General features: G+C 38.0%; 1 protein-coding gene across 1 annotated transcript in view; it reads left to right on the top strand.

Annotated features, from left to right (window-relative positions):
• SVEP1 (sushi, von Willebrand factor type A, EGF and pentraxin domain containing 1) overlaps nt 1-22935 on the top strand; it is a 191645-nt gene that overhangs the window by 71407 nt on the left and 97303 nt on the right. The window contains 8 exon segments of the mRNA XM_039239447.1: nt 4968-5165; nt 7629-7747; nt 11543-11672; nt 14869-14976; nt 15845-15976; nt 16847-17041; nt 18503-18624; nt 20504-20612. Coding sequence (XP_039095378.1) covers nt 4968-5165; nt 7629-7747; nt 11543-11672; nt 14869-14976; nt 15845-15976; nt 16847-17041; nt 18503-18624; nt 20504-20612 — 1113 coding nt within the window.

The following is a 22935-nucleotide window of genomic DNA, read 5'->3' as shown; positions in this document are numbered from 1 at the left end:
TTAAGCAAAAATTCGGTTCATGAGCAATGAGATGCCTATGATTATGGACACTGTACTACTATTATGGACACTGTAGGCCTGGCATGCGTTGTATTTCCCTGTAGGCAGAAGCTGCAAGAACACCCAACTCAAGAATGTACTTAGTTTATATGAGACCCAAACAAAGGGCGATAGCTTCTTCAGATATTCCACAGAATTAAAGAAGTAAAGATGATGGATCTACCATCATAAAAAAGGTGCCTTTACAATGGCACAATAAATCTCAATAAACTTCTTTAGTTGGGATGTTGTCTCCTTACACTAGATTTTCTATGTAAATGCTAATGTTTACTACTGTGAATCATCTCTTTCCCTGCTTCCATGACTAATCAACTCCTCTTCTAAGGGACCCAATCTTTCATTAAAAATAGTAATACAGGGGTGCCTGCATGGCTCAGTCACTTAAGCATCAGACTCTTGATTTCCACTTAGGTTATGATCTCAGGGGTGGTGAGATCAAGCTCAGAGTTGGGCTCTGCTTTGACAGCACAGAGCATGCCTGGGATTCTGTCTCTCCCTCTCTCTCACCCCTCCCTGACTCGTGTGCTCTCTCTCTCTCTCTCAAAATGAATAAAACAAAACTTTAAAAAATAATACATTTAATAAGATTTTCCTATTCTCAATTCCTTTTAAAATTATTGTGCACATTTCTCTAATGATTTAAAGCAAATGCAAATCTTGCTGATTTATGTAACCATCAAAGGGAAGTTGTATCCGTTTTTACAGTTTATTGGAGAACCACTCATTGTAGCCTCCAAATTCTGACAACAACCATAATTACTATGATACTTCTGATTTTAAAAAATGATAGAAGTGAATAGAATGTGTATTGGAGAATAGATAGGTACAAAACAGAAAAATTTTGAACATGAGGTAAAATTAGGGAGAACTTATTCTCAACATAAAACAGATTGTGCACCGACGGTAATGAAAATAGCACATTAATGGTACAAGGATGCACAGAATAATGGAGCTACACATGACAAAATATGGTATAGAAACAAACATTAGTTTATAGAAGAATGTAGCACTCAGTAAAGGAAGTTTCAGAAATCAATGGGGGAACACTTATCTAAAAATCAGTTGTGACTCGTATGCACTAAAAATCACTAAATTAAGTTCATTAGTTAAGTTGGGCAAATTAAGGAGTGAAATGTAAGAAAAGGTACAGAATTTTATGAAGGAGAACTTTATAAGAATAAAAAAACAATCTGCGTTTTTAATGGAGAAGAACTTCCTAAGAATCAAAGGAAAGGGGTTAGATTTGAATACATAAATATTTAAATACATAATGACTTAAATACTAAACAGTAACTCTTCAAACGAATTCTTTACATTACTAAAAGGCAAACACTGAAAAAGAAAGGTTATTTGAAACATATAACAGCATCAGTGTTATTAACGATTGTTCTTAACATTTTCTAAAGTATGAAACTAGAAAAAAACCACAAAAGTGTATAGACCTCAATACAAAGAGAGATAAATGAATTAAGTGGATAAAGGAGAAATTTTAAAATACAATTTTTAGAAAATAAAAAATGAAAGTGAGAAATTCCTAAAACCAGAGTTATGAGTTATGGGCTAAATTATACACATTCAGGCACCTGGATGGCTCAGTCGGTTAAGCATCGGACTTTGGGTCAGGTCACGATCTTGTAGTTCGTGAGTTCAAGCCCCGCATCGGGCTCTGTGCTGATAGCTCAGAGCCTGGAGCCTGCTTTGGATTCTTTGTCTTGCTCACACTCTCTCTGCCCCTCCCTGTCACAAGCTCTGTCTCTCTTTGTCCCAAAATAATAAACATTACCAAAAAAAAAAAAATCCCAAATTATACACTGATGTAATTTTATAGTTATAAATCCTTTTATTATTAAACAGGGAGAATGGATATAATTAAACATTAAATTCAAAAGTTAGGAGAAGAAAGATTGCAACGGAAGATGAAAGACCTACATACTAATATTTAAGTAAAGGAAAATGAACTATAAAGGGAGATGGGATGCCATGGAGTGAATAAGAGGGAAATCTTTGAATAAAATAATGTATTTTTAAAGTATAAGTAAGAAAAATGCAAAAATAAAATTAGTCTAAGAAGCTCTAACAAAGTATATAAGAGGCCAGAGGTTTTTCAAATAATAAAACATCATATATAAATGTGTGCACATAAAATAAAAAATCTTGATATTATGGATGCCTTTCTATGAAAATGAAAGTTTTTAAATGAATCAAGAAAAAGTAGAAATGCAAGTGTATAATTAGTCATAAAGAAGTGGGAAATGTTATCAGAGTATTAATTACTCCAAAAATGACTGAGGAATGATGAAGTTATTCCAAGCTTTTCAGAAACAGTAACTCTGTAGCATATAATTTGGCCCAAGTAATGGGAAGCTAAACAGGTTATATTAACAAATAAAATAGTATTATTTTATTGGTAACTTGATAGGTGCTTCCAAAAAACAGATAATAAACTGTAACAGCAAATATGCTACAAATCCATATCTAAGAGAATGGCCTGCCAAACAAGTAGAGTTTATCCTAGGAATGCAGAAGGGCTTAAAATAAGATATAATCTATCAACATAATGAATTCTTTCACTATAACAAGTAGGAAAAATCCACATGGCTGCTTGGTAGAAGATAAAAATGCCATTCATCATCGTTTAAAACACACTTTCAATACAATTCTGAGGAATTCATGTTGATAACTAACATAAGAAAAATGATGTCCTTCCTAAACCTGCAGCCGCTTATGGAAGCAATATAGGCGGTCTTATTAAATCTAGGAAGAGAAAGACTGCTCAGAATCATCCATATTGCTGAGTATTGTTCTCCGAGCTGGAGCACTTGTAATAAATCTTAAGGTTAGAGCTTTGGGGATTTAAAACCATCATCATTTGTAGATTACATGTCTAAAATTGAATGAATCTACTAAGAGAGTTGAGAGTTCACTAAAGTCAGAAGAATACCAAATAAAAAACTTTTCCACATACAGTGATAAACAGAATATATAGTGAAAAATCACATTCAGAAGATCTATGGAAAATATAAAATTATAAGAATAACCTTAAACAGCAGTGTGTGGAACCTAAGTCACACAAACTATAAAATGTTACCGAGGGGTAAAAAACATACCTTAATATTTTCATAAAATGTTATCAAAATGTAAGTTCTTTCTCAATATATGTATAGGTAAAAGGCAATCTCATTTAAAATCCCAACAGAGCTTGTCTTTTTGACCCTCTTTTGGAGTTAGGAAGTGATTCTAGAGCTTATCTAGAAGAATATGTAGGCAAAAATCACAAAAATAAGATTGAAAAAGGAAAAGTAATAAAGAAGATTAAAGAGATAGTGGTTCCTACTGGGCTTTAAAATATATACTGAAAATACAAAAATGAAGTTTTGCAAATACTGCCATATAGATCAAGATGACTAAATAGATTCTGAAACCTATGAGTTTCATCTATTACTAAGGAAGCATCACAGGTCAGTTGGGAAGAAAAGATGTATTCAATCTATAATATAGAAAAATTGGCTAGCTCTTTGGGAAAAACAAATGAAACAAAATGAAATTCTTGTATGTCTTTAATTCATACCAGACACTGACATTAATTCTTCACAAGCATTAAAATATAACTTAAAAAATAAAACCACTAAAATTAGAAGACAGTATAGTTAAATAAGGTGAATGTTAACCAATTTCAGAACTTAAGTATAAAAGCAGCAGAAGTAAAATCAGTAGATTTGAGTATATAAAAAATTAAAAAGACATGTTTGCCCAAAATACCATAAGCAAACAATAAAAAAGAGAATGTTAACAGGGAACAAAATCTTCAACAATTATCACAGTCAAAATAATAATTTTCTTAATTTATAAAGAACCATCCCTAACTAAGGGACACTGAGCCCAACATAGTCATTATATTTGAACCACAAATTTGGCTCTGGTTTTGCCCTTCATCACAGCAGAACAGGAAGGCTGGGCAGTCCTTTGGCATATACTGTGCAAAAATAAAAGAAAGAAACCAATTTCTCAGGAAAATCTGCATTTGCTGGCACAGAGGGTTAAAAGAAATCTCAGGAGGGAGGCATGGTGGTGAAGTATTTAGAGGCACACAGAATCTGCCACTTAGCTGCAGGGTGGCCTCAAGAATGTTGACTGTGGGTAACTTCCCCATAGTTGTGCCTCGGTGCTCTTGCTTCTAAGTAAGAATCATAATAATACCATTTAGTGCATAGGATTGAACGAGTCCGTGCTTCTAAAGCACTTAGAATACTGCCTGGTACATAGAACATGCTGTATACATGTTAGCAATTATTACATGGGAGGTGCAAACTAAAGATGTTAGCATTGCTGCTGGCAGAATCATTCCTACAACAAATAAATGTGCACACGGGCGGAGACACACACACATACCCTACATTAAGTCTTAGTCTTGGTTTTCCATTTTGTTTGCATTCTCTCCCCTTCATTTGCTATTCTTCATTGATTTGAAAGATAGCGGTAAGGGTCGGGGCCCCAAATAAAAACTTTTCTCATACCGTGCTCACTTCCATAAAGATAGAACCAAAAAAAGCCCAAAAAATGGAGACTAATTGCTGAATATTTTGCTTAATCCACGAACGCGGGACTCTATTTTAAACTTCAGAGCCATAGATGTTCTGCAAACTGAAAGAATGTACTCCACGCAAGTGATAAAAGTCATGGTTGGCATTAACTAAAATATCAGAAGTTTTTCAAGGTATTGATACCACTGGCAAAATAACATGAGATAACCAGAGAGAGCTAGCTTAGCTTTATTTATAATCTATCAAATGTTCAGTGTCATCAACAGATACCATTTAGTCTCTTACATCAGTTCCAAGGCAGCACAGTCGTATTTTTCTTGAAATTCGTGGGAATGCAAACAACAGTCTTTCATTTCCCTACAACAGAGCGCCACTGCCCCACCTTTCAGAAGCCCAAAGGCGTTACGGTCTTCCCGGCCAGCTGTGGCAAGCAGCCCGCCAGACCTGGGACAATCTGTCAACTCAGTTGCCGTCGAGGATTCGTTTTATCAGGCGTCAGAGAAGAAGTGAGATGCACCACCTCTGGAAAGTGGAGCGACAGAGTTCAGACAGCTGTTTGTAAAGGTAGGTCCCCTGCATCGGTCAGGCTGGACCCCAGATTCCTGTATAGTGATATATCGGATATTGGTACAGTGTGGGGCTGGGCCTCTTTGCAGCTTGTGCTGCAAATCTGTGATAAAGTGGTAGTCAGTATCCTAATATGATCTAGGAGGGTTTCTGTTTCAGAATGATGGATTTACAGAATCCAATTATAGTATGCCAGGCAATGACAGAAGAAATAGAAAAATAAGGACAATGTTCAAGCTGGAAAACAGATAATTTTTCCATCAGGACATGAAAATCTTGAGGAATTTTAATGGCCTATATAAAGCAGGACTAAATCAGTTTAAAGATACATGAGTTTATCACCACGTTGAAACCTGCATCCTATTACTTTCATAGGAGAACATAGCCATCTGCCTTACAGCAACAATAGACTGCTGTGTAAGAGGGGGTCTTGAAAACAAGAAAGAGTTCTTAGAAGTAAAACCATCATAAATATCTCTAAGAGAAGGATAAATAAAGTGGAACAGATATTGGTGAAAACGGTATTAGTGATTTGAAGAACCAAGTTGAGAGTTCCTTCAGAATGGAGAAATAATAAACAAAGAACTTGAACATCCCAACGGATGAAACCAAAAAGATGGAAGTTAAGAGATACCAATGATAGGTTTTTTAAAACCCAGTGTCCATTTACTAAAGAGTTCTAGAAGGGGAGCGGGAAGTGGATAGAGAAGAGTTTTCCTACCACCAGAAGGAAGTTTCTCTGAGCTAAACTTGAGATCAGTCATAGCCCCAGACCATGAGGCAGCATATTTTCACTACTTGTGAAATTTCTGACTTCCAGAGTTTAATAAGAAAGTCTTAAATGAGTTTTCAGAGAGAAGAGAGAAACTGCACAGAAGAAACAAGAACCAGACTTACATTATACTTCTCATTTCCAACTATAAAAACCAGAAGGAAATATAGCAATGTCCAAAGAATACAGAAAGAACATGGATATAAACTTTAAATTCCAAATCCAGTTAAAGTATTCTTCAAGTATGGACAAATTTCCACTACTCTTTTAGATTTTCGGAGTCAATATGTTAATGCATATTTGTGGGGGGAAAGTGCCCAAGTATAAGCCCCTCCAGGAAAAAAAGAAAATATAAATTGTATAAAGTTTCAAAGAAAAAGAAGATGAGGCACAGATTATATCAACTCAGATCTATTTACCTGCAAGTTACAGAAGACCCAATTCAATGTAACATAAAATAAGGGATTTTTTAATGTTATATATTCAGAATTTAGGTCTACAGTGACAGATGTGGATTATGTTTATGTTACCAGCTCTAACTCAGTATCCGTTCCGCAAAGTTTCACACTGCAAAAAATACATTGGCTTTAATTTGTTGTTTTGACAGTGCATTTTAGCGCTGCTAATTAATTCTACTTGACAGCCTTGTTTTCAAGTGTGGTTCTTTCCCGTCACAGTCACATTTATTTTGTTGTTTGTTTCTTTTTTATAAAATTTTTAATGTTTATTTATAAACATTATTTGAGAGAGAAAGAGACACACAGAGCGCGAGGAGGGGAGGGGCAGGGAGAGGGGGAGACAGAATTGGAAGCAGGCTCCAGGCTGTAGGCTGTCAGCACAAAGCCCGATGCAGGGCTCAAACCCATGAGCCAGCCAGGGGCCCCAGTTTTTTTAAATTGTTTCCTTATTTCATTCAGAAAGTATTTACCGAGCTTCTAGTGTGTGCCAAGCACTGTATAATACAGTGGGACAAGTGATATCCTGGCCTTAAAGGAATTTGAATTCTGTTGGAGAAGAAAATTCAGTTTCAGAATGGTCGCTTGTCTGGTCAGGAAGGACAGAGGGTCTGTGGGGGCCCGTGGAGGGAGCACTTCCTGAGGAGCTTGTGGCTAGTCTGTGAGTTAAAAGACAAGCAGGAGTTATCTAGGTGCAGGGGGAAGAGGGCGCTGACTCAGGCACATGGAAGAACATTGGCAAAGGCTCAGGTGCAGTAAAGACCATGGGGTTTCCATGGGAATGAGACTATCCAGTGTGGAGAGTAAGTTCCAGTAAGGTGACCATAGAGATGAAGAAGCTAAGAGGTCAGCAGGTTTCGGTTCAGGAAGGGCGTCATAAGCCGTGGTGAAAGCAGTTGTACATTCCAAATTAATCTGGAAATGGGACGTAAAAAATGAGTCACGGGCGCCTGGGTGGCTCAGTCAGTTGAGGGACTGACTCTTGGTTTTGGCTAAGGTCATGATCTCATGGGTTGTGAGATCTAGCCCCACACTGGGCTCTATGCTGACAGTATGGAGCCTGCTTGGGGGTCTCTCTCTCATTTCTCTCTCTCTCTGCCCCTCCCGCACTCTCACTCTCTCCTCTCTCAAAAAAAAATGAGTCACAGAATATTCATACATTTTTACCTCTTTATTAAATGACTTAGAATTACGTATCAACCTATTTATTGGTTTGTGCATTTTCTGAGTCAGATGTGGAGGCTCCTCAGATCAGCTGTCCTAAGGACATAGAGGCAAAGACTCAGGAACAGCAAGACTCTGCCAATATCACCTGGCAAATCCCCACAGCTAAAGACAACTCCGGGGAAAAGGTAAGGTTTGTGCAAATATTTGTATCCTTTTCAAGTGGATTCTAAATCGCACCGCAATTATGTGTGATATTGAAGATTTACTAATACATTCATGATAGTGCTTTTCGTATAAACTCCACTCATAAATTTTAATGCTTCATTGGATAAAAGAATGGTTAGCCTTGAATTTTTTTAACTAGAAATCAGAAAATAATCTCTAAAATGGAAACTTTTTAGGGGCGCCTGGGTGGCTCAGTCGGTTAAGCGTCTGACTTCAGCTCAGGTCATGATCTCACGGTTCGTGGGTTCGAGCCCCGCGTCGGGCTCTGTGCTGACAGCTAGCTCAGAGCCTGGAGCCTGTTTCAGATTCTGTATCTCCCTCTCTCTCTGACCCTCCCCTGTTCATGCTGTCTCTCTCTCTCCCTCAGAAATAAATAAAACATTAAAAAATTTTTAATGGAAACTTTTTTATTCCTTGGACCTGTATTATGTATCCACTAAGATTACTTGATTAAGAATCCTTTGACGCTTACTAAGCTTTGATGATCTTTCAAGAAAAAGAAGCTATAGAAATGATCTTAATTCCTGTTTATGAACATATCTTTTAAATTATGAGGCCGAAAGGATTGCATATTGGCCAAGGTGAAGGAGATTTCAGTGTTTTTAATTCAGCTTTTTTCCAACACAGTATTTTACTCAGAATATAATATTTTAATATTATATATACAGTAGCTTGAGATAATTATCCATCAGATGTTGGAAAAGGAACTAATTTAGGATTTAACTCCCCTTGAACCTGTACTTTTAGTATTCATATACATGAAGATACTTTGATGGTACATTGTTTTCACAGCTGCCTATAAATATGTATAAATCATGCCAGCCAGTCTATATTGGGGTGGGCGCCCACAACACACACACAAACTGTTCTGGTAATTGTTTTAAATATACTTATAATCAAGGTAACTTAAAAAAAATTAACTATAGTCACTATGCTGTACATTACATTCCCAGGATTGATTGATTGATTGATTGATTGTGTGTGTGTGTGTGTGTAAGTTTGTGTGTGTATGTGTGTGTGTGTGTAAGTTTGCGTGTGTGTTGGTGTGTGTATGTGCTGGTGTGTGGTGTAAAACGGGCTTCTTTTAAGGGGTGTATTTTTTAATATTTTATTTTTTTAAGGTTTATTTATTTTTGAGAGACAGAGAGGCAGAGAGAGAGAGAGGGAGACAGAGAATCCTAAGCAAGCTCTGCACTGTCAGCATAGAGCCCAGTGCAGGGCTCAAACCCACAAACCATGAACTAAAACCAAGAGTTAGGTGCTCAACCAACTGAGCTACCCAGACACCCCTATTTTTTTAGTTTTTATTTTATGTTATTTTTATTTATTTTTTTTTTCTTTTTAAATTTTTATTTAAATTCTAGTTAGTACAGTATTGGTTTCAGGGGTAGAATTTAGTGATTCATCAATTATACCCAGTGCTCATCATAATGAGTGCCCTCCTTTTTTTTCCCCCCGAGAGAGAGGGTGCAAGTGAGCAAAGGGCAGAGAAAGACAGAGAGAATCCCATGAGGACCAGAGAGAGAGAGGGAGGAAAAGAAGTGGGGCTCGAACTCAGGAACCAGGAACCGTGAGATCATGACCTGAGCCAAAGTCAGATGTTTAACCAGCTGTGCCACCCAGGCACAAGTACCCTCCTTAATACCCATCACACATCTAGCAGATTTCTTTATTTTATAGAGGGAAGTTTGTACCTTTTGATCCCCTTTACCTATTTCACCACCCTCACCCCTACCCCCATCCCCACCTCTGACAACCACCATCTATTCTCTGTATCTATGGGTTTGTTTTGTTTTCTTAGATTCTGCATTAAATGAGATCATATGGTATTTTAGGTAACTAAAGACAAGGTAACTTTTAAATGTGAATTTAAAAGTGCAAATGTGGGGCGCCTGGGTGGCTTAGTCGGTTAAGCGTTCGTCTTTCGCTTAGGTCATGATCTCGCGGTTCGTGGGTTCGAGCCCCGCGTCGGGCTCTGTGCTGACTGCCAGCTCAGAGCCTGGAGCCTATTTCAGAGTCTGTATCTCCCTCTCTCTCTGACCCTCCCCTGCTCACGCTGTCTCTCTCTCTCTCCTAGAAATAAATAAAAAAAAAAAAGTGCAAATGTGACGTCCATTGTCACATATAAGTGTACTGCGGGTGGTATATGTGCTGAATGATCAGTCCGTCACATGTGGTTTCTACTTTTCATTAAAAGCCCCATGAAAACATGCATTGTTGCCACCTTCATCATGATCAGCATCAAGCACTGGGAAGAAGACAGGGACATATTTCAGGATCTAACGAGAATTCACACTAAATGTAGCACATGTGTTTAGTTTCAAGAGTAGAATTGAAAAGGCAAGTGTATTTGACCACAGAAGTATTTTTAAATTTTTATTTAAAAAAATTTTCTAAATTAAAAGACAAATAGCAAACTGGAAAAAAATGCTTCAAGTGTGTCAAAGGTAAGAATATGTATCACCTTACATGTTAATGTAAATGTATTTTTATAACATAATTTTCAAATGGACTAAGAAGGCGCAAGCATATAATTCAAAAAGAAAAGAACGGGGGTGCCTGGGTGTCTTAGTAGGTAAGCACCCCACTCTTAATTTCGGCTTAGGTCATGATCCCATGGCTGTTGGGGTTAGAGGCTCACATGGAGCTCAGCGCTGACAGCACAGAGCCGGCTTGGGATTCTCTCTCCCTCTCTCACTGCCCTTCCCCTGCTTGCTTTATGTGCACTCTCTCTCAGTGTCTCTCCTTCTCTCTCAAAATAAATAAATAAACTTAAAAAAAAAAGAAACGAATATATCCATCTTTCCATATTGTGTAAACATATGAGAACTTAATCTCAGTAGAAGGCGTTAAGAAACTGTGATTTAAACAATGACCTGGTGTCATATTTTTGAGTTACCAAAGAGTAATGGTAGGTAATATAGGTCAGAGAACTTAGAGTGGGAACTTTCACACTGACTCTCAACTACTGACAAATGGGAATGCAAATTACTACCACGTTTTGGGAAAGAAATTTTGTATTAGCTATCAATACATTGTTAATGACTTCGAGGTTAGTTCTGGAAATTTATTATAAAGACATAATAAAAATATTTTAGAATTACCTGTAGAAAACTGTTCACCCCAAGACTGTTTGCTACATAAAATTTGGGACCAATTTAAAAGTCCTTTGATAGATTTTTAAAAATTACCATATATTTATTCTATAGAAAATTACAGAGGCATTTAAATTAACCATAAATTCTAAAGACTATGTAACAGAATAAAGAGTGTTTTAAGATACCATGTTTATTTTTTTATTTATTTTTGAGAGAGATAGAGAGTGTGAGCAGGGGAGGGTCAGAGAGAGACGGAGACACAGAATCTGAAGACAGGCTCCAGGCTCAGAGCTAGTTGTCAGCACAGAGCCCGACGTGGGGCTCAAACCCACGAACTGTGAGATCATGACCTGAGCTGAAGTTGGACACTCAACAGACTGAGCCACCCAGGCACCCCTAAGATATTATGTTTAAAAAACAAAGAATAATATTCCATATGTATATCGGCTGCACTAACTATGCAAATAGAATATTAGTCTGAAAAGAAACACACTAAAAGGCTGTGCCTGATTTTTTTTCCAATTTACTAAATATATATGAAATATTGATCATGTCATTTTAAATTTCATTTTTCCTAATAATATTTAAATATATGAAGGGTAAACATACTATTGAAATTAACCTTAACTTTCAAAAATATTTATTTATCTCTAAAAGGTATCAATCCATGTCCATCCAGCTTTCACCCCACCTTACCTTTTCCCAATTGGAGATGTTGCGATCACATATACAGCAGTTGATCTATCCAGCAACCAAGCCAGCTGCACTTTCCATGTCAAGGTTATTGGTAAGTCACAAAATTGCTTGAGTAGAATTGTGAAAATAACCAGTACTCCAAGGGCTTGGCTTTTCTATCTTCAGTAGCTCCCTCCACCTGATTCTTCCTGCTGGCATTGAAACCTGCTGAGGCCACTCCCTCTTTGAAACCTACATACTCTTTAACTATTGATGCCTTTCTCTGATTTCTTCCAATATGAGCCTTTTGAAAAGTTCCCAGTAATTGTCATCTGTTTTGTCTCAACAGCCATTTATATTCAGAGTCACTCAAGTGACTCTCTTCCCCTTCACTCACATACAAACTACTTTCATCAGAGGCACCCAATTGACTGAAAGCACCAATTACAGCACACTTTTTAGTTCTTATTTTACATAGTTTTCCCTTAGATTTTACATTATTAACCACACTCTCCTTATCAAAACTGTCTCCTTTCCCTAGCTTATCTGACATCAGTCTGTCTTGGTTCCACAGCTCATTTTTCTTATTTCTCCTTTATCTCTTTCCTACATGGCTTCTCTTCCTCAGGCCGACTCTCAAATGTGGATCATCCCCAGGGTTCCAGCCTTGGCCCTCTTCGCTTTCTCTCTCTCTCTAGTTTTCCTGGTGATTTTGTTAACTGACAACTTCCAGATTTCTATCTCAAGCTTAGATCTATTTTCTGAAATTCAAACCAATATATAGAACTGCCTAGTCAACATTCCCCTGTAAATATCTTACAGGCGTTTCAGACTCACCCCAACCTCGTATATCTCTTAGCTCAGAATGACACAACCAGCCACCTCCCTACCATGCAAAAATCTGGAAGTCACCCTTGACTCCTCTCCTTCCATCACCAACATTCAATTAGCTATCAAGTTCTGGTTTCACTTACTTGTTTCTGAAGTCTGCCCCAGTCTCTTCACCCTCACAACTACTGCTGTAGATCAATCCTTATTTTGGGTGGGGAACTGGTTTACTTCTTCGTCTTCTGATTGGTCTTGGTACTTTCAATCAACTCAGTAGACATTCAATAGATACCAGATGCCCACCGCCAAGATGTAAAATATAGAGAAATAGGGTATGTAGCTGGCTTTAGTGGTCAAGAACACAGACTCTGAACCCAATCTGCTTCATCCAAAAATAGAATCAATTAACATATTATATCATAGGGTTACTGTGAGTTTTTTTAATTAGTTAAAATACATAGACCACTTGAAATAGTGCCTGACTCACATTAGGTTCTATGTAAACATATTGACATTTAGCTTTATTCGCCTCATATATTTTAATGTGTTTGTTTAAAAATTCAACATATTAAATTCATTTTATTTTAAGAATTTTAAATAACTTCTTGAAATAACTAATGTACACCAGACTGGTTCCTTACCCTAAAACTGATAGGTTTTGGTAAAGTACTCAAGTAAAAATCCATCTAATTCATTTCAGAATGCTTAGGTATTTTTAATGCTTTTTCACTTGTTTTAAGCATGAACTTTGCTAATCATAAGAAAAAGATGCTGGATTTGTTTTTTGTGGTTCTATGATCTTAAACATGGCATTGTGGTTCAAGCATTTGCCAAGTTTTTAAAAAATTTTTTTAATGTTTGTTTATTTTTGAGAGGGAGAGACAGAGCACAAGTTGGGGAGGGGCAAAGAGAGGGAGACCCAGAAACCGAAGCAGGCTCCAGGTTCCGAGCTGTCAGCACAGAGCTGGGCACAGGGCTTGAACCCATAAACTGTGAGATCATGACCTGAGCCATAGTCAGTGGCTTAACTGACTGAGCCACCCAGGTGCCCCAAGCATTTGCCAAATAATAATGTTTCACAATAAAGAGCACAGTGAAATGTAAAATACGTACTCAGATGTCTAAGTAGACACTAGCTGGGTTTTCAAATTATGAAAGAGAGGGGACATGGGAAAGAAGAGGAAGTGGGAGAAGGTGAGAGAAAGGGAGATGAGGAGAGAGGGAGAGGAGAGAGAGAGATAGGAGAGAGAGAGATAAGAGAGAGAGAGAGAGAGAGAGAGAGAGAGAGAGAAAATATTCTAAAACCTACACTGTCTTGTTTCCTCAGATGACAGGTGTGGGTGTCTTATTGATAAGTGAGAGGAAGCAGGAATGCTTTGGCTTAGCATTCTAGGAAATACTGCCTCACTTGCTTTGAAATACTTTCTCTCTCTCCTTTGGAGATAGTACCTCTGCAAGTAACTCCCATTCTTCTGACAGTAATCGACTGAGTCTTAGTGCTCTCTTGTACCTGCAATTCAATTTTAAAATGTTTGTGTAGAATCAGATAGGTGTAGAAAATCCAGGAAAGAACCTATTTGCGATGTCTTTTGGGAAAGTAGCAAATACTGCCAGATTCGTCAGTTTAACTTACTTGACTTGATTGAGTCACTCTTCAAGTGCACAGACCTCCACTCAGCTTTTTTTCACTTTTTTCTTTGTTCAGCAAGTTTTTCTGAGCATGTGTGATGGGCGAGGTGCTATGCTGTGCAGTGAAAACCTAACCGAGAGCAAGGGAGACTTCGTCACTGGTCCCCCAAGTTTACAGTCTAGGAAAGTAGTCAAACCAAAGGCACTACACTAATGAAATGACAAGCATGAGGAAAAGAGAAAACTGGAATTTATTCATAAGACTTAGGGTTAAACAGAAATCTCTGTATTCTCCCAGATACAGCTCATTTAATTTCCGAGTGTCTGTATCCAAACACTCCTATATCATGGATAGAAGCACCCTGGTCTGGATTCCTGCAGTTGCAATTTTCTTCGATTTCTTGCAAATTGCAGTTCAATTTGACTTCGGATAAGTCCCTTACATTCATCTACTCTGAGATTTGGGCATTTCACTCCTTGCACTTTCACTCCTTGCACTTTTTTAGGAAGGTTCTCTTTACTTCCTGGTCCGTCAGCTCAACTACTCTAGGTGCGATGTCCACCGCATCCACAATTGTCTTTGACATCACTGAGCACAGGGTGATTTTAGGCACCGGGTATTTCTTCTTCAACAGGCAGAGGGCAGTATAGCAAGAACCGGCTCTCTCTCTTGCCTTGAGACCAGGAATATTAAAACGTATCTCCTTGTCAAAGGGACTCCCGGGCCAGCCTTGTGCAAACAAGGTCAAGGCCTTCTGCCAGCACAAGTACACTTCAGTTCTCTTATGCAAACCTCCTCCTCATTTTTGAATACCATTTGTGACCTCTTTCTCTGCTTTCCTGTTTTGCAGACGTAGAGCCCCCTAGCATAGACTGGTGCAGATCCCCGCCTCCGATGCAGGTCTCAGAGAAGGAACATGCTGCAACCTGGGATGAGCCTCAGTTCTCAGACAACTCAGGTGCGAGCGCAGGGAGTTTGCGGGCCGCGGGGTAACACTGAGTTGTATTTCATTTTTAAACGCTTTTTTTAATGCTTATTTTTGAGAGAGAGTGAGAGACCGCGTGCGCGAGTGGGGGAGGGACGGAGAGAGGGGACCAGAGGATCCAAAGCCGGCTGTATGCTATTAGCAGACAGCTCGATGCGGGGCTTGAACTCCTGAACCGTGAGATCATGACCTGAGCTTAAGTTGGATGCTTAAGTAACTGAGACACCCAGGCGCCCCTTAAAAGCTTTTGAAAGGATAAAAGAAATGAAAAGCAAATTATATCTTGTCTACGTGGTATGAATAATCACATAAGGTAATATGTTTTAATGCCTGGATAATTACATGCCATTGAATATTATTAGTCTTACAATTATTAGTCTTACCTATTCTTTGGGTTCCCTTCATTCAGTATTCAACGGACATTTATTAAACCTGTACTAGTTGGACTTGAAGATTTCTAATAAATTCACTGAATCTCTAAGCTTATATTGTCCTGAAGGCATAAACTATGCATTTTATTTGTATCTTTAGTACAGTTCTATGTATTCATACTCATTTCTTAAACGAATGTCCCCAAAATGATAAAAGTTCATAGGACAGCAGAAAAAAATGAGCAAATACAACTGAATTTCATGTTAAAGGTTTCACTAAAGCCCAGTAAACAGTAATAAAAAATGCAAATTAAATGGATCTCTTAATTAAGTTTCCAGACTGACACATTCAAGGAAAAGTCACTTACTCAGCAAGAATGCCTTAATCTCATGAGGCTTTGAGCCTACTCCTTAAGGAAAGTGACTGCAGACCAGTCATCCCAAAACTAGATCCCTTCTTTCCTTTCTAGGGGCTGTATTGATTATCACCAGAAGCCATACACCAGGGGACCTTTTCCCTCATGGAGAGACCATAGTGCAGTATACAGCCACTGACCCCTCGGGCAATAACAGAACATGTGATATCCACATTGTCATAAAAGGTATGCTCTTCATAAATCTCGAAAAATCTAGTTGACATTTGTTATATGTAACTGCTGTGTTTTATGAAAGAAAATAGACTGTGGGCAATAGATTTGTAAGTTTAGAATACTGACAGATTTCGTTTATGTTTCTGATGATTATTGCTTCACCTCCCGGTAAATAGAAATATTTTCATCCAGGATATTCTTTTTTAATTTATTTTTTAACATTTATTTATCTTGAGAGAAACAGAGACAGTGTGAGCGGGGGAGGGACAGAGAGCAAGGGAAAGACAGAGAGAGAGAGAGAGAGGGAGAGGGAGAGAGAGAGAATCCCAAGCAGGCTTGGTGCTGCCATTGTAGAGCCCAACGCAGGTCTCGAAGTCATGAAACCATGAGATCATGACCTGAGGTGAAACCAAGAGTCGTACATTTAACTGACTGAGCCACCCAGGCACCTCTTCTAAGGAAGTCTTTCATTAAATGCTTCATTAACATTTTCACTAAAGGTACAAAATATTATGGTTCTAATTTTATTTCAAATAACTGAAGACACAGGTTCTGAAAATGTACTTGCTATATAATGTTATCTGGTTTCCACTTTTATTAAAGGAATGCCACAAAGAGCAACCCCAAATCAGAAATATGTTTTAGCATTTCATAAACTATGCACAGACTCTAATCATACATAGGTGCAGCTTTTCAACTCTGTCCACCTAGGAACGAAGACGTGTACATGGTCACATTCCTACAGTAAGGACTTATGGTGAAAGTATTTCTAGAAATAGTGGTGAAAAGGAGGAGTCCTTTTCAAAAGTCACCTTAGATTCATGGAATTTCATTTATCTTGTTTAGACTACTGTATATAAATAGCATAATTTTTTTACACAGGTTCTCCCTGTGAAGTTCCATTCACACCAATAAATGGGGATTTTATATGCACTAAAGATAGCGCTGGAGTAAACTGCACATTAAGTTGCTTGGAGGGCTATGATTTCACAGAAGGTTCTACTGAGAATTATTACTGTGCTTATGAAGATGGTATATGGAAGCCGCCATATTCCATTGAATGGCCAGACTGTGCTAGTAAGTTTTAATGTTATGATTTAATGTTTATTTTAATGTGAATCCTTTCATATATGTATGTGTTTGGGTGTGTATACATTTTTTAAATGTTTATTTATTTTGAGAAAGAAAGAGAGATGCAGAGAGAGAGGGTGACAGAAAATCCCAAGCAGGCTCCACAGCACAGAGCCTGACACGGGGCTCCATCTCATGAACTGTGAGAGCATGACCGGGACCGAAATCATGATTTGGACACTTAAGCAACTGAGCCACCCAGGTACCCCTGGGTATGTGTACATTTCTGACCATTAAAAAGAGGAAAACTGCCTTACAGGAGGGATTAGGAAAAAATGGTGTCATAAATTTGAAATGTCTGTGGACAAGAGAAATGTTCATCCCTTGGTTTAAAATGTTGGCCCCTCAGAGACTGGTTATTGGTTGAATTGCTGCAGGACAAGATTCAGTTTAAAGCAAAACCATCTTGGCCCTCTTATTGTTATTTCCCAGAAATATCTGAAGAGACATATTGTTCTTGATCTATATACTTGAACTTAAAGTATAATCTCATAGTCTGCAGAAGAGCTTATATTTAAAGTAAGATCCAACATGTGTGATGGAATGAAAGATCAGTCACATTCTCTTTAGATCTGATTTAGATTTAGGGCTCTTCTAGAATCTTGAATATGTGTATCGTTATAAAAATAACCAATATCTTTGTCTAGTATAAATAAATATTCTTTGGAATTGATCCAGTACTATAGATGGAGTTTAAATGCCAGTGTTTTGGAAAAAGGGGAAAGCCCACTTACTTGAGCTATTTTCCCCCCAAATGAGAGAAGTAATTAGAAGCAATATCATTCACCTCTATCACAGATTTAGACAGTAGGATTTTAATGCTGATGGTATTAAAAGGCATTGTCTCTGAATATTTTGGGACATCTTGCTAAGTGTAACCATGCAAGCTTCTGATCCAAGGAGAAATCCACTGTGGAAATTACACTTTCAAGGAATATGATTGCACATAATATTCAGAAAAATTTCAATGTCTATTGGTTAAAAATATAATATAAACAGATATGATACAAATTTCATCAAATGCACACAAACATACATATTTATGTAAACATAAAAGAGATCTTTGACCCAGGCAGGATATTTCAAAAATTCCCAGAAATACAATTTAAAAATTTTTACATCTCTTTTTCCCTTAAATACTCATTTGCTTACTGTGGTTGTAAGCTAAAGAATACTATATCACAGCAAACTAATCACTGGGTAACTGGATCCAGTGCTTGTTTGGCTCACGGTTTGCTACGATTGATTAATGCCTAGAAACTTTTCTCAACTGTCCTTTCTTGTTTTTCTAACGATCCCACAAATCGTGTTAGAATTAAAATGTTACGTTACAGTTATTCCACAGACAATTAAATCTTTGTGCTGGAACACTAGCTAAGTGAAACTGTTTTCTCTAACATTTTCCAGTAAAACGTTTTGCAAATCACGGGTTCAAGTCCTTTGAGATGCTGTACAAAGCCACTCGTTGCGATGATACAGATCTGTTGAAGAAGTTTTCTGAAGCATTTGAGATTACCCTGGGGAAGATGGTATGTCGGTAGTGTTGTCTGTCATATTGTAAAGGATTCCGTTGAGCTTTGCTGTTGCCTCTCAGGGTAACCTGCCACTGGAATTCCTTGCCCTGGTGATTCCCCTCCTCTTTGTCATCCAGACTGGTTCCTCATATTCAGAATTGGTCATAGGTTTTGGATGTCTGGAATGAATTATAAGTGAATCTTTATTAAAACATTTTGAACTTTGTAAAACACTCTGAGTCAGAAAGCCAGCGAAGCGTGTGGTTTGCAAATGTCTGCTATGTTATTTAAAGAATGACAAAAATGCCATTGTAGACTGTATTTATTTTATGATGGGATAATTGAACATTGAAAGGGCTTTCTTTTTCGTGCATTTTTGTTTAGGATTCTTTCCATGTTTACAGGAGAGCAAAACAATGTTATTTAACTTGCGTTGAGCATGTCAAAGGCAGGAAATGTGTTCTATACATATCCATATCCTTAACAGTAGGCAGCTTACATTTCGGCTAGAGTCTAAGAGTGGAATTGGTGGTAGTATATTTGATGTGCAGTGTGAGAGAAAAGGGGAAATCAAGGAGGCAGAGTGCACCTGACCATGGATGCACGAAAAGGTATACACGGGTGGAAGTGTGTCAAAGGATCTCTTCTGATGTCTCCTATTTCCTCAGTGAAAAAGTGATACAGAGTCATCGGCTGAGAGAATGAGGATGGGAAGGAGTTGTTGAGGTTTAGAAAGAGGGATGATGGTGTCAAATAATTTTCTAGGAAAGCACAAATGAATGTGCTAAAGAAAGGTGCTAGGATTGGCCGGAAGCAGGTTTGTGTTTTCTCTCAAGCTGTAATTAACCATGTGGGCAGGCGCATGTGTGGACAAAGCAGAGCAATCAGTTTAGGGTTAAGGGTTCAGTTTAGGGTTGAAGAAGAGTGCCTGTGAGGGAGTCATTCATAAGTAATTCATAATAAGGAGGTGAAGAGACATCAGGCTGAGAGACAGTGAAGAGATGGAGGGGTCGATGGATTACAAATCTGATGAAGTCAAAGAATTCCAAGAGGAGGAGAGGGTGCGGTTACTGGGAATGATGAGTTCTGAGGGGATGGCCATGAGAGCAGGTGACAGAGTGAGGCTGGAAGACTGGGAGAAAGAGGAAAAGGAAGTAAGAAGTCAAGGTGAAGGAGGGATTAGCTGGATGGATACAGAAATCACCAAGAATTATAGCAGGGACAGTTACTGGATGTTCTTGGAGGAGGGGGTGGTGCAGAATGGGGCGAGGCTGTTGGTAGCGGCCACACGAAGAGGCCATCTACTATGCCATGAGCTTCAGGACTGTGAGGCCCTGAGGAGGGGTGAGAGAGCATGATCTGGAAATAGCAGGAAAGAGTGAGGAAGACATTTCCTCCACCTCCATGCCCAGTTTGAGAAAACTGGAAAGCGAGATGTCATTGAGAGAAAAGGTAAAGGGAACAGAAAGAAAGGAGATGAAAAAAAATAATAATAGGAGATTTGCTGATAACTGGCTGTGAGTTCCAGAGGGCGGGGGAAGGTTCTGAGGACTTGAAGATGGGTGGGACATAGAGTCAGAGGAAAGGGATCTAAAGAGCCATATGGGGTAAAAGATCAGAGATGAGATATGCCAGGAATTCTGGGCTTCTGGGGATCAGTGCATAAACAGAGAGAAAAGGTGTGAAACTAACCGTGGTGGCCCACGGGTCCGGGAGGCTGTAAGGGGCGGGGCATGGAGGAGGACCAGGACTCTGTCCAGGAACGTGCAGGGCTCTAGCCCTCTCCTCCCTCCTGTGGATAGAAATGTGAAAGCCAGGGGGAAAGAAGGGCTTATTTATCCAGAGCATGCAGAGATGTGATTTACATTTTATACTCTTCAATTTTTCTTTGCAGGTTCCATCATTTTGTAGTGATGCTGACGACATTGACTGCAGATTGGAGGATCTGACCAAAAAATATTGCCTCGAATATAATTATGACTATGAAAATGGCTTTGCAATTGGTAATTATATTACACAGCATCAGTAGTTTGCAAGATGGATCTGCAAAAGAAAGGAATTCAAGAAGAGTGGGGCAAATTAGAAAAATTAACTTTTTTTAAGCCACAAAGCTCTTGAAGTGATAAAAAGAATAAGTCACATTATGATTATGAAAGTTTAATATTTATATGATATCTTGGAATAGTACTAAAGCAGTTTTTATATGGCATTTGGTTAAAATTGCAATTAAGCCATGAATTTAAAACAGTTACACATGTAAAATATTCAGATTCCTCACCCAGAATATGTTAAGACTCAAATCTCTTCAGGTCTGATATACCTTCTGATCGAATTTTGATGTTTTCTCCATGTCATCTCTGTACATTTTTATTAAGGCCGTTCCTAAGTCTGGTATGTGATATTTTTGCTGGTGTATCTGGTCATTTCACTTACTGCCTTAATATCTCTGGGAGATTTTAGTAGTCACCCTTGGGTCTTTCATTAACAAAATCATCAACATCTCCAGTGATTATATTTCTGATTTTTATTGCATTGTTATAGAACTGTCAAACACTTCCCAAAAAATGTTTTTAAAAATAATAGTGACAACAAAATAGTGTCATGGTTAAGCACGGTGGACTCTAAGACCAACTTCTTACATCCAAATTCTGGCTCTTCCACCTACAAGCTCTGTGGTCTTGAGCAAGTTTGTGCTCTGTGCCTTAGTTTTCTCATCTGTAAAATGGGTATATAAGAATACTGAACTCATACGTCCAGTCTCAGGATAAAATGAGTAAGTACAGGTACAAATAAAGTCCTTAGAAGGTTATCTGAGACAATATTAATGGTCATTACACAGACATCCTTTTTGTTTCTTGCATTAATCAGATGTATAATATTTTTAGTGACAGCATTAAGAGTGATGTTGACCTTTGCTTTATACTTTTTCAATTTTAGAAATATTATTTTGCACGTATGTTCATTGTAAAACTTTGAAAAATGCTAAAACCCAAAGAATGAAATGAGGATAATCCACATAAATAATCCCATAAATAATTCCATCAATATACTAATATATGTATATATAACATATTAATATATACACACACATATATCTGTATTTGTGTGCATATATACCCATCTTACTTTATTAACCTGAATTTTAGTTAATATTTTATTAAGGACATTTTCTTTTATTAAATATTATACTTCAGTTTCAGTGGCCACATATTATTATTTAATCAATCAATTGCTGTAACGAATGTAAACAGTTTCCTATTGATAGACCTTGGGTTTTTCTCCACTGTAACTATTATGTAAAACTTATCAGTGAACATTTCAGACATTAAAGTTTTAGGTAGAAAAGCATGCAGTGGCATTGGTAGTGGCATGACTAGAATAACAGTGTGTCTTCTGTCACACGTGACCCGGGCTTCCCCTCCCAGATTATCGAGGTAGATTATCGAGGGTTTAGGGACACGCGTAGAGGGAGCCACTTTGAGATGGGCAATGTTTGTCGTGCAGTGAGGGTCAAAATAACAGTTCTCTAGATTCAGACATGGACAGATGGTGCCACTGATCCTAAGAGATAAGCCTTCCTCCTTGAAAGCCTTTACAATGGAGAGTCCCAAGACTGACATAATATTTCTTTTTTAAAAAAATGTTTTAAGTTTGAGAGAGACAGAGAGACAGAGAGACAGAGCCCAAGTTGGGGAGGGGCAGAGAGAGGGAGACACAGGGTCTTAAACAGTTCCAGGCTCTGAGCTGTCAGCACAGAGCCCCACACAGGGCTCAAACTCACAGGCCGTGAGATCATGACCTGAGCCAAAGTCAGATGCTTAACTGACTGAGCCACCCAGATGACCCAAGATTAGCATAATATTTCTAACAACCTTAGCAAGTCATAATGTATGAAAAATACTTTTTATATATATTTATATATGTATAAATATGTTAAAATGGTTTGACCTCATAATACTCATATAATTCAAATGAAAACTAAAATGAGATTCCACTTGCAACCTATCAGGTTAACGAATTCAAGAATCGAAACACCCAAAGTCGGCAAGGGTATAAGGGGAAAAAAAGCATACTCACATATTGATGGCAGAGGAGAAATTGGAGGGCAATTGGCAATATGTGTCAAAAGGATTAAAAATACTCAAACCCAGAAATTCTCCTTATAAGACTATTTCTCAAGATAAACATCCTGCCAATGTGCAAAGATATACTCCATTTCATAAATTCTAAGGTGCACATTTTTCATGTGGACATGTCTGAAATTGGAATGTCATCTCAGTAATGGTGCCTTACGCTTTATGAATTCCTATATGCACAAGGGTGTTC

This window comes from Hyaena hyaena, unplaced genomic scaffold (genome assembly GCF_003009895.1).
Source record: "Hyaena hyaena isolate Hyena2069 unplaced genomic scaffold, ASM300989v1 scaffold_6, whole genome shotgun sequence".
Classification (NCBI taxonomy): Eukaryota; Metazoa; Chordata; class Mammalia; order Carnivora; family Hyaenidae; genus Hyaena; species Hyaena hyaena.
The sequence above is the reverse complement of the archived record's forward strand: the minus strand, read 5'-3'. Positions and strand labels throughout refer to the sequence as shown.